Here is a 12526-nt window from a genome sequence, read left to right as displayed (position 1 = left end):
TCCTTCCTTCCTTCCTTCCTTCCTTCCTTCCTTCCTTCCTTCCTTCCTTCATCTTTCCCTTTGTCATTTATCGTTTTCTTCTTGTCCTTGTCATTTCGCGTTACAGTCTTTTCAGGGGACTTTGAAAGGGAGAGGGTAGTGTGTGTGTGTGTGTGTGTGTGTGTGTGTGTGTGTGTGTGTGTGTGTGTGTGTGTGTGTGTGTGTGTGTGTGTGTGTGTGTGTGTGTGTGTGTGTGTGTGTAATAATAATGAAAAAGAGGAATTTTTTTCTGAAGGGAGGTTATTGGTGAGTGTTTATTAATGCTTTTGTTTTTTTTATCTGTTTGTGTGTGAAATAAGATGGGAGTTAATAATAATAATAATAGTAATAATAATAATAATAATAATAATAATAATAATAATAATAATAATAATAATAATAACAACAACAACAATAAAGAGAGGACAAGGAGGAGAAAAATAAGAATAAGAAATATAAGCAAAAAATAATGTATATATAAAAAGAAATAATAATACATAAATAATAATGAGAGGACAAAAAAAAGGAACAAAAAAAAACAAGAATGATGAGTGATACGAATGGTAATAAAAAAAATAAAGATAATTAGAAGAAAAAATACGATCAAAAAGTTATCTGGTTAGTAAGTTATTATTAAAGAGGAGGAGGAGGAGGAGGAGGAGGAGGAGGAGGAGGAGGAGGAGGAGCTGAGGTGAAGAAGTAAAGTGAATATAGTTATAACGAGGAGGAGGAGGAGGAGGAGGAATAGAGCAGAGGTGAAGTAATACAACGCAGAAAACTGAGTAATTACAATGAAGAAGAGGAGAAGGAGGAGGAGGACAGAGGAAGTGATAAGAAACAAAACGAAGAGAAAATAATAATAATAAATAACAAACAAATACAAAACACATGGAGCAAACAAAAAAGAACTTCCAAAGACTACAAAACAACAACAATAACAACAACAATTACTACTACTACTACTACTACTACTACTACTACTACTACTACTACCCCGGAAAACTAAATATACCTCTCCACATCCCTCCTTATCACGCCACACATCCGCCGTCGCTTTGTGTGTATTAAAACATTACGTACATAAAGGACAAACAGATCTGCCTAATAACACACACACACACACACACACACACACACACACACACACACACACACACACACACACACACACACACACACACACACACACACACACACACACACACACACACACACACACACACACACGTTTCCGCCAGATATTCCAAGTATGTGTTGCTGCAGCTGTTGTTCGTGTTGTTGAGGGTGAAGTCATGCAGTGTTACGTCATGATTTTTATTTATTTATTTATTTTTTATTTATTTTTTATATGAGTACGTAATTTTTTTTTTTCTCTCTCTCTCTCTCTCTCTCTCTCTCTCTCTCTCTCTCTCTCTCTCTCTCTCTCTCTCTCTCTCTCTCTCTCTCTCTCTCTCTCTCTCTCTCTCTCTCTCTCTCTCTCTCTCTCGTTTCTTGTTGCTATCGAACACTGACCGAAAACACACACACACACACACACACACACACACACACACACACACACACACACACACACACACACACACACACACACACACACACGAAAGTACTAGAAAAAGAAAAAACAAGTTGAATTAGGAAAGAAAGAGAGAAACGCCACGCTGCTCGTGCTTCAAACGTTCCGAGAAATTGGAAGTGTGATATAAACTGAACAAAGAATACGAGATTGCTACGTCTGGTGTATTTTCCCTCCTACCCCCCCTCTCTCTCTCTCTCTCTCTCTCTCTCTCTCTCTCTCTCTCTCTCTCTCTCTCTCTCTCTCTCTCTCTCTCTCTCTCTCTCTCTCTCTCTCTCTCTCTCTCTCTCTCTCTCTCTCTCTCTCGTAAACAAAAATATTGAGGTGTAGGTGTGTGTGTGTGTGTGTGTGTGTGTGTGTGTGTGTGTGTGTGTGTGTGTGTGTGTGTGTGTGTGTGTGTGTGTGTGTGTGTGTGTGTGTGTGTGTGTGTGTGTGTGTGTGGTGCTGAATGAACGAGTTCCTTTTGTTGTATTAATCCTTGAACAGAAAACGAGTAGTTATGTAGTAACAACTAAGTTTTGTGTTATTTTAGCATTGTTTTAATCGTTAGGAAGTAGTGACATCAAATTGTCCCCACTTGTCTAGTCTGTAAAGGGTTAATATGGCGAGGATCAGGACGGGAGGTGAAGTGAGCCACGCCCCTCTGTGTCTCCCTCAGGATGGCAGGACACACGCCGCTGCAGGGGGACCGCGCCGCCTGGTGCCGCGAGAGGCTGGAGTTCTTCAGTGCAGTCATCAACAACCTGGACAGGGAGAGACTCAAGGTGGAGTTGGAGAACTGCGAGACGGAGGAGGACGCGGCGGGCCTGATGCACAGCCTGCTGTGGCTGCAGGACAACATGCAGACACACTACCCGGGCGGTGCCGCAGCCATCGACCCTCCTGAACCCGACGAGCCGCTGGGGCGCGAGTTCGAGGACGACATCCCCGAGGAGCACCACCCGCTGTATGTGGCCGTGGACGACCTGCCCGCCTCGCAGCCCGTCATGTTTGATCCTAGGGACTTGAACATTCCTGTGGACGCCGGAGAGCCGCACACCTTCCTACAAGACGTGGTATACCTTGGGAACCACGAGCAGCAGCAGCAGCGGCAGGAGGAGGAGGATGAAGAAGAAGAGTGGGAAGAGCGTGTAGACTTTGAAGACTATGAAGCTCCGCCTGCGGCAATGTGTGAGCCTGAGGTCCTTGACGCGGCACGTCCCGAGAACCACACTCACCAACCCCTCCATATGGAGGAGGATGAGGAGGAGGAGGAGGAAGAGCAACAGCATCAACAAGAAAAACAGCAGGATGACGAAGACCTGCCGCTGCTTCAGCCTCTCCCCTCTGCGCAGGACAGAGCCTCCCCAGCCAGGCCCCGTCAATGACTTGGTCTTCGCCGATGCCCTCGACTTTCCCCACCCGGCACACATGCACGACTCTACCGCGGGGCGATCTGCCGACGACTCAAGTGACGCGGAGGAACAGGAGTGGGAGCAGCCGGAGTGGGACGACGTGGACAGCCAGGGAAAACACTCCCCATCACAGCGAGGAGTGACGTGGACACTGACGGCGACACGGAGCCAATGGAGCCAGTCAGCGACCCTTACTTCGACGCCCGACGAGCCGTCCACCGAGGACTTCGTGGACGTGGAGGACGTGCCCGCTGGAGGAGGTGGTCGTGGTGCCTTCCTCCCAGGCAGAGGCCAACATCCAGCCCCCGACGAGTGACCTTGGAGTAGAGGGCGCGACGGGGAGGACTTGAAAACGACACGCGGGCAGACGAGCAGCTGGCGAAGGGAGCTGGCTGAGGCCATCAACGAGGAGGAGAGGCGGCGGCTGGAGAGTGACGAGCAGATGGCGAGAGAGCTGGCCGAGCAGATGGAGATGGAGGAGAGGCGGAGAGAGGAGGAGGACGAGGAGCTAGCGAGGAGACTGGCTGGCGAGATGGAGGACGAGGAGATGGAGCAACTACAGCAGCGACGACAGCGCCTGCAGGAAAACATGGTGCCTTCGGATAATGAGGACGAGGAGGGGACGGAATAGCGACCAGGCACGCGCGCAGCAGGCCCAGGATGAGGAGATAGCGCGGCAGATGGAGGCAGAGGTCCTGGCGGAGATAAGGGAGGAGGAGGACGAGAAGGCCGGGAGAGTCGCGGCGCTCATCAACATGTTTCCTGACGCAGACCCGACTTACCTGACGGAAAGGTGAGGCAGGGAGGGTGGGAAGGGTGTGAGGAGGTAAGGCAGGAGGGGAAATGGAGGAGGGAGAGAGGCAGGGATACAGGGTGGAATGGAATGGAGAGGTACGTGCTGGGGAAGATGGAACAGAGGGTGTGCTGGTGTAGGAAATGGAAAGGGGGGCGAGGGAAGGAAGGAGTTAAGATGTGATGATTGGGTAGGGATGGGGTGCGTCTTTTGGCTGTGAAATAGAAAAAGACGTGCGAAGAAATCAGACAGTGTGTAGTGGTCATTTAGAAGTTAATTTCCCTGTACGATATTGCACAAAATTGATAATGAAAGTTATATAAAAAAAATAACTTCCGTGTGTGTGTGTGTGTGTGTGCGCGTATGTGTGTGTTTCGCGGGCAGGATGGAGGGGCGTGGAGAGCGAGGAGGCCTTTCGCAACTCAGTGGAGGCACTTCTTATGTGCCAGCGGACGGAGCCACGCATGAGCGGCCACCAGAAACTCCTGAAGCAGACACACGCCGCCAGGGACCGCGAGGAGGCGCCCCCGGTAAGAAATAGAGAGAGTTTTTCATGTTGCTTATTAAAATTTAACCGGACAGTTTTGCCCTACACTCGCATAAAGCCCCTCTCTTCTCTACACACACACACACACACACACACACACACACACACACACACACACACACACACACACACCACACACACACACACACACACACACACACACTCATCCCTCTCTTATGTCCCTCCAGCAGGAGACGCTAGGAGCCACCGCCGCGCCCACCTTCATGTTGGCGGCCTCCTCCAATCATGTGTTCGAGTGCACGATCTGTTTCGAGGAGGCGGTGCCCATCAAGGACGTGGCCACCTGCGATGCGCTCACCAACTACCACCTCTTCTGCATCGAGTGTATCAGGAAGTAAGGCGACTGGGGGGAGGGGGGGGGGCAGAGGGAGGGGAGGAAGGAGTTATTTTACTGGTGGAGCTTTTGTTACTTCGTCCTCTCTCTCTCTCTCTCTCTCTCTCTCTCTCCTCTCCTCTCTCTCTCCTCTCTCTCTCTCTCTCCTCTCTCTCTCTCTTCTCTCTCTCTCTCTCTCTCAGTATAAGCCCATAAAAGACTAAATTAACATAAGTACTGCAAAGGTGGTTGTACGTGTTCTCATGGGTGTCTTTCCTACTCTCAATATAGAATCTTTATTGAACCGCCACCAGAATTATGAAAGCACCCGGGAAAACCACCATTAACTTCCACCAGTGCCTGTCAAAAACTCGGGGATAGAGGACTTCGAAAACTTTTAAGTAGACGAAGACAAAGTATTGGGTGTTGTAAGTGTTAAGTGTCTATTCCTTCACACTTAACGAGGGTGAAAACACGAGTAATTCATCATCTTGTTTCATTATCCTCCCTGTCTCCCTTGACCAGTCTTGTCTTCCTCCCTCAATTCCTTCTTACGTTTCCTTGTCCTTCCTTAACCCTCGCCCTTTATCACCCTCCACACACGCCCTTCTCACCTCCCTACCCTCCTTAAACACTTTTTTTTCTCTTTTTTTTTTTTTTTATCTCCCTCTCCACGCCCTCCTGCCTTTCCCGTTTATCACGCCTCCCCTTCAGTCCATATAACACACACACACACACACACACACACACACACACACACACACACACACACACACACACACACACACACACACACACACACACACACACACACACACACACACACACACACCACGCCCTTCCCCTCTCCCTCACGTTTACGCCTTCACGCACCCTAGTAACGTCACTCTTTCCACACACACACACACACACACACACACACACACACACTCTACTACGTCTCTTACACCCCACTAACAAGCAATTCCCATTCAGTTCCACGTCTATTCTAAACGCAAAACCGTCTCTACCTCTTTCACTACCACACTTCTTCATTCTCTGCTATACTAAACCTCACACACACATATCTCCTCCACACTGTACCATCCACAATCACTGCACTTCCTCCTCGTCATCCACATCCTTTCAATCCATCTGAAATTCACACACTCCACCGAAATATCAACCCATCCACTCTCCATGACCTAACACGCCCTGTCTCCCTCCTCCTCCAGACACGTGGCAGCGCTTATTGGTCAAGGCCAGTCCAAGTTCCGCTGCAATGAACGGCTACTGTGAGGCAGAGTTCTCGTGGCGGACCCTGCGGCGCGTGATGGAGCCAGTGGTGTACAGGAAGGTGCAGGAGCGGCGCCAGCAGGAGGAGGTGATGGCCGCGGGGGTGGAGAACCTCGTGTCCTGCCCCTTCTGCTGCTTCATGATTATTATGCCAGACCCTGACAACAAGGTGCTGGAATGCCTCAACCCGGAGTGCCTGAAGGAGTCCTGCAGGTGTGTGTGTATTGTGTGTGTAGGTAGTGTAATCTAAGCTGACCTAATTCAAGGCAGTCTAACTTCACCTAGCTTAATCTAACCTCGTCTAACTTAAATTAATGTAACCTGACCTAATCGAAGCCAGACTGTCTCAACTCGTAGTGTGGGCTTTGTGGGATTTGTGTGTGTGTGTGTCTGTGTTTAACTTAACTCAATTCAAACGAGTCTAACCTAACCTAACCTTGTCTAACTTAACCGAACCTAATGGAAGCCAGTTTAACTTCCTATCTCTGAACTTAACGTAACCTCATCTAATCTAACACAGCATAACATAACTAACTTTATTTTTTATTTCACATCTCCCATTTTTCACCTTTCCTTCCATTATTTCCACACCTTCCCCCCTTCCTTCTTTCATATTTGTGCCCCCTCCCTCTCTCGTTTTCCCCCCTCTCTCTCTCTCTCTCTCTCTCTCTCTCTCTCTCTCTCTCTCTCTCTCTCTCTCTCTCTCTCTCTCTCTCTCCCCCTTCATTAAGTTCTTCCTCTCTCTCCTTTCCTCCCAACCTCATATAACACGTGCCTCTCTTTTCCCTCCTCTTCTTCCCTTCCTCCGTCCTATCTCATAACACGCCCCCCCCCCCCCTTTCTCTCTCTCTCTCTCTCTCTCTCTCTCTCTCTCTCTCTCTCTCTCTCTCCTCTCTCTCTCTCTCTCTCTCTCTCTCTCTCTCTCTCTTTCCCCCCCCTTCATTGGTCCCATCCTCACCTCCCCTTTGCTCGTTACCTGTCAGATACAGGTATTCACCCGCGAAACTTGGAATCGACACGACAAACATGAGCATGAATGAATGAATAACCGTGTGTGTGTGTGTGTGTGTGTGTGTGTGTGTGTGTGTGTGTGTGTGTGTGTGTGTGTGTGTGTGTGTGTGTGTGTGTGTACTGATGTGTGCGTGTGTTGTGTCGCAGGATGTGCAAGGAGACGTCCCACATCCCCCTGCGCTGCGAGGAGGTGGAGAGGGAGGCGCAGAAGGACGCGAGGACAATGCTAGAGAACAAGATGGCGGGAGGCGATGATCAGGTGAGTAGTAGTAGTAGTAGTAGTAGTAGTAGTAGTAGTAGTAGTAGCAATAAGTATCGGTAAAAGGAGAAAGAATATGGTCAACTGGAAGAAAGAGGCTAGTTAATAAGGCGCATATCAAGTGGGAAGAGGAAGAATGCGATTAGGAAGAGGAAGAGAAGGAGGAGGAAGAAATAAAAAAAAAAGTAAAAAAGTTATACTGGAGAGAAGAAAAGAAAAGAATAAAGAACTTTGAAGGAAAAGGAAGACGAAGACTAAGATAAGTTCAGAAGAGGAGGAAGGAGAAAAAAAAGAAGGAGGAGGAGGAGCAGTGAAGAATAAGAGGAAGAGCAAAGTCTGTTACAAATGAAGGGTAAAGAAGAAAAATGATAAAATGAGACGCAAGAAAAGTCGAGCTAAGTAAGGAAAACGAGGAGGAGGAGGAGGAGGAGGAGGAAGATGGATGGAGGCGAGAAGAGGGAGAGATAAGGAAGGAGAGGTGGCGTGAGGTGAAAAGAGGGAAGAGGAGGCAGAGGAAAGGAGGAAGAAGGGAAGAGATGGCAGGAGGAGGAGGGTGTGGTGACAGAGGTGAGAGATGGAGGAAAGGAAGACAAACGAGAGAGAGAGAGAGAGAGAGAGAGAGAGAGAGAGAGAGAGAGAGAGAGAGAGAGAGAGCTTGTTATTAATTTGCTTTGTAGTCATTGTTAAACACTCTCTCTCTCTCTCTCTCTCTCTCTCTCTCTCTCTCTCTCTCTCCTCTCTCTCTCTCTCTCTCTCTCTCTCTCTCTCTCTCTCTCTTGATCTATGCGAATACACGTTGCAGGGAAACAATAGGTGTACATTTGCAATAATTCACACCTTCTGCTTTTCCCCCTCTTGTGTTGAACGGTAAATACACACACGCTGAGTTGCAGGTGATGAGGACATGGCTTGCAAATTAGTAGTAGTAGTAGTAGTAGTAGTAGTAGTAGTGTCACCTTTCCTTAATTAATTACCAACTCTTCTATTGTTGTAAAGAAGAAAGAAAGAAGGAAAGACAAACAATCATCTCGCATTACTGTCTTTCTCTTTTCTTTCCTTTTCTTTCTCTCATTCTTTTTTTTTTTTCGATTTCCTTGTGTTATTTCTCGTTTTCTTCCCATCCAGTCATCCATTTACCTATTTCCGCATCCATTTACTCACTTATCTATCTACTCATCCATCCATCCACTTATCTACTCATCCATACATCCATCTGCCCTATCTATCTACCCACCCATCCACTTATCTACTTATCTACTTGTATTTAATCCACCTTACTCGGAATCTGTACCCATTTACCTATCCATTCATCCTCCCTAAGCCACCCACCCACCTATCCATCCCCAGGCAGTGTCCTAAATGTGGCAAGAGATTCGTGACGGAGGGCGGGTGCAACAAAATGACCTGCTCTTGTGGCACTGTCATGTGTTACGTGTGCAAGAAGGTCATCACGGACGGCTACAACCACTTCGAGCAGCGCGGCGGGGGTGGTGTCCGGCAAGTGAGTGTCCCTCCCTGTTTGTGTGTGTTGTGGTGGTGGTAGTGTTGTATGTGCAGTAGTGTTGTATGCAGAGTCCTGAGTTATTAAGCTTGTGTTGTTGTGTTTCTGTGTGTATTTTATTTAGTGAAGTGTTCTTGTGCGTGTTCAGAAGAGGACCTTGATTAATTAACGAGACTTACTTAAAAATCACAGGTGGGTAGACTTGGCATGATGTTTGGCGGTAAGTGAGGTGCAAGGTCTTGTTCCTCGTGATTTGGCGTGACATCTGGCGGCAGGTTTGGTAATGAGTGTACATGATGCAGCTCGCTTTTAAATGACCGAGCACACTCAGGGGATGTAGTTGTCTTGTGTTGAAGGTGTCTTGCCTTTTATAACAACACTACCTCTTGATTTTTTACTTTTTTATTTTATTTATTTATTTAGTTAGATCTCCACTGTATTTCCTCGCTTGTTTAAATTTCTTCCTTTTCAGTTACCTTCAAAAATTTAAACATCATTTCTTTTACACTTTTCATTATTTGTAGTCAAAAACAGAAACCATCCGACTATATTTTCCTCCTCATGTGTGTTGTCAATACCTGTTAGACTTATTAAACCTCTGACGCCGCGGGAATTGTGTCACAAGGCGCAGTAGTCCGAGTTTTTTTTTTTTTTTTTTTTTTTTTTTTATGTAGGAAGGATACTGGCCAAGGGCAACAAAAATCTAATAAAAAAAAATGCCCACTGAAATGCCAGTCCCTAAAAGGGTCAAAGCAGTGGTCAAAAATTGGTGGATAAGTGTCTTGAAACCTCCCTCTTGAAGGAATTCAAGTCATAGGAAGGTGGAAATACAGAAGCAGGCAAGGAGTTCCAGAGTTTACCAGAGAAAGGGATGAATGATTGAGAATACTGGTTAACTCTTGCGTTAGAGAGGTGGACAGAATAGGAGTGAGAGAAAGAAGAAAGTCTTGTGCAGCGAGGCCGCGGAAGGAGGGGAGGCATGCAGTTAGCAAGATCAGAAGAGCAGTTAGCATGAAAATAGCGGTAGAAGACAGCAAGAGATGCAACATTGCGGCGGTGAGAGAGAGGCTGAAGACAGTCAGTTAGAGGAGAGGAGTTGATGAGACGAAAAGCTTTTGATTCCACCCTGTCTAGAACAGCAGTATGAGTGGAACCCCCCCAGACATGTGAAGCATACTCCATACATGGACGGATAACGCAAATGAACCGATCTGCAGTGTGTGCGCGATGGAAGGCAAACAATGGAGACTCAGGTGGGAGCGACTAACAATGAAGACGAGCCCCTGCAGAGAGATCACGAACTGCGTTGCCGGGGTGACATAATTGGCGCGGGAGGTGGCGCAGAAGGGAGAAGGGGACGCAATTGCAAGTCTGGAGGGAGTAGTGAGAGACAGAAGTATAGAGAGTTAATCTTAGGGAGTTAATCTTTCCAACTGTATGAGCGCTGTCTCTGTGCCGTGGCTGTGGGGAGCGTATGTATTGATGCTGCGTGGTAGTGGCTGGGGTTTTTAAGATGAGGTGCAAGAATTAATGTACGTTTGACAAGCATGAGGAGCGTGATGTGATATTGTATGGTATTAACTTGGCCTTTTAGAGACGGTGAGGCGCAGGAATTAATGCAACGTGCGTGTGTGATAAGTACGAGAAGAGTGATGTGTTGTGTGGCAGTGATTGCGCCCTTTAAAGATAATGAGGTTAAAAATTTGATGTAATGCACGTAGGTTTGACAAGTGCGAGGAGAGTGATGTGGTGTTGTATGGCAGTGGCTGGTCCGCTGGAGATGATGAGGTGCAGGTATTGATGTAATTTGTATTGCCTTTTACATAACACCCAAAATAACAGCAATAATCAATATAAGTAATACAGGTGTGTGTGTGTGTGTGTGTGTGTGTGTGTGTGTCAAGTAATGTTTTAGTGCGAAATGACCAAACGAGTGAATAACCTAACATCCAGATTGAGTTGGCCAATTCGTGCGGAGACAAAGATGGAGAATGGGCTGAGTCAAGTGTGCTAAGCGTTCTGAAGTGAATAAGTGCATGAATAAGTAAGTAATAACGCCACTTTGAAGCGTGAACAACAGAGTGCCTCGCTTGCCAGATATATCGCGTGACATTCCAGTAGTTGCATTATTAACTGGAGCAGTGAGGCGAGTGGCGCGGCACGTCTCTCCGCCTGTCCTGTGTGGCTCCGGGAGGGTTGCTTTGGTATTCCCTTCACAATGGCAGAGGAGGCAGGCATTATTAAAACATCATCATTTACTCATTCCCACTTCAAAATATCACTGTCTTGACTCACTTCCACCTCAAGACGTCATTATCATTTCCTCACTCCACCTCAAAACATTATTATCTTTACTCGTCTCCACTTCAAAACATCATTATCTTTACTCGTCTCCTCTTCTAAACATCATTATCATTTCCTAACCCCGCTTCAAAACATCATTATCTTTACTCACTTCCACTTCGAAACATCATTATCTTTACTCGTTTCCACTTGAAGACATCATTATCTTTACCCACCCCCCACCTCAAGACATCATTATCACTTACTCCCACTTGAAGACATCATTATCATTCACTCACTCTCCACTTCAAGACATCAGGACCACTTACTCACACCCACGTACAGGCATAACTGTCTCTGCGAGGGGATTGCTTTAGTATCCGCCTAGCAATACCAGAAGAGAGAACATGGGAAGACAAAAGAAGCCACAAGAAGCCATTAGGCCTACACGTGGCAGCGCATGAATAGGAAGAGAAAAAAAAAATGCTAAAATAAGTAGAGGCAAATAAAAAACAAACTTAACTAACAAAAATACATAAACAAATTCGACATACCTATACACCTACCTACCATCTTTCCTTCACGCCTCCTACTGACTCCACACTAACACCCTCCCAGCACCTCCACCACCTATCCACTGTAACACCTCCCGAACCCCTTACAGGTGCCCCTTGTGGACCAACGCTCTGGTGCTTCACTCAGGGGAGGTGCGGCAGGCGGCGGAGCAGGGGAAGGAGGAGTTGGACCCTAACCTGAGGCTGGTGCACGACCCCACCCAGGACATGGACTAGACGGGGCGTGGGCGCATGAGCAGCTGAAGGGAGAGAAGAAGGATGGGCAGGATTTTCAACGTAAGATAAGTGCAGTGGGTGAAAGTCGAGAGAAGAAAGAGTGATACGTAGGTACATAAGAGGGAGATGATAAAGAGAGTAGCATACGTAATGAGAGAGAGTCAATGAGAGGAAGGTGATGAAAGGAGAGAACGAAGTGGGAGCAAAGGAGTCAAGAGAAGAAAATGTGGTAAGTAAATACATGAGTGATAATAAAGATAAAATAAAAAAAAAATAAAAAAGATGAAGATACGTGAGGTAATGAGTGTGTGAAATTACTGTAATGATGATAGAAAAATGTGGAGGAAGAGTAAAGTGAAAAATGACAAGTAATGAAAATAAACACACGTAATGATGATAGTGATGATGACGACGATGGTGATGATGATGAGGGAGAGAAAAAATGAAACAGGACCAAGATGAAAAAAAGGGAAGTAAGAAAGAATGATACACGCATGACGAGATGGTGAAAACAACGATGATATAAGAAAGAAAAAGAAAAAGGATGGAAGAATACAAAAAAAATGCACAAAGAAAAAAAGTACGAAAAAATAGCGAGCACAAGAACTAATAATGAAGGAACAAAAAGAAAGAAAAGTTAAAGGTTGAAGAAGACAAAGACAGAAGATAAATTAAACATAAAAGGAAATGGGGAAGGTGGAGGGCGAGTATGAGGAGGAGGAAGAGGAGGAGACTAAATAGAAAAGA

General features: G+C 46.5%; 2 protein-coding genes across 3 annotated transcripts in view; both read left to right on the top strand.

The window, feature by feature from the left end:
* The window catches only part of LOC135105109 (proline-, glutamic acid- and leucine-rich protein 1-like), an 8353-nt gene extending 5395 nt beyond the window's left edge, over nt 1-2958 (top strand). The window contains exon 2 of the mRNA XM_064013110.1: nt 2250-2958. Coding sequence (XP_063869180.1) covers nt 2251-2958 — 708 coding nt within the window. The 5' untranslated portion in view covers nt 2250. The remainder of the gene's footprint in view (nt 1-2249) is intronic.
* Nucleotides 2683-12191, top strand: LOC135105110 (E3 ubiquitin-protein ligase RNF216-like). Of its 2 annotated transcripts, XM_064013113.1 has the most exons (7): nt 2683-3778; nt 4163-4308; nt 4514-4680; nt 5874-6147; nt 7093-7204; nt 8552-8705; nt 11653-12191. In XM_064013113.1, exons 3-6 carry the CDS (start codon nt 4572-4574, stop codon nt 8561-8563), a joined length of 507 nt encoding a protein of 168 aa, XP_063869183.1. In that variant the 5' UTR covers nt 2683-3778; nt 4163-4308; nt 4514-4571; the 3' UTR covers nt 8564-8705; nt 11653-12191. The 2 variants fall into 2 exon arrangements, with proteins under 2 accessions (XP_063869183.1, XP_063869182.1); XM_064013112.1 differs by lacking the exon at nt 2683-3778 and having other exon boundaries at nt 4170-4308; nt 4517-4680; nt 11653-11915.
* The last annotated feature ends 335 nt before the right edge of the window (nt 12192-12526 follow it).

This window comes from Scylla paramamosain, chromosome 11, assembly GCF_035594125.1.
Source record: "Scylla paramamosain isolate STU-SP2022 chromosome 11, ASM3559412v1, whole genome shotgun sequence".
Lineage (NCBI taxonomy): Eukaryota > Metazoa > Arthropoda > Malacostraca > Decapoda > Portunidae > Scylla > Scylla paramamosain.
This window is presented reverse-complemented; position numbering and strand designations above follow the sequence as displayed.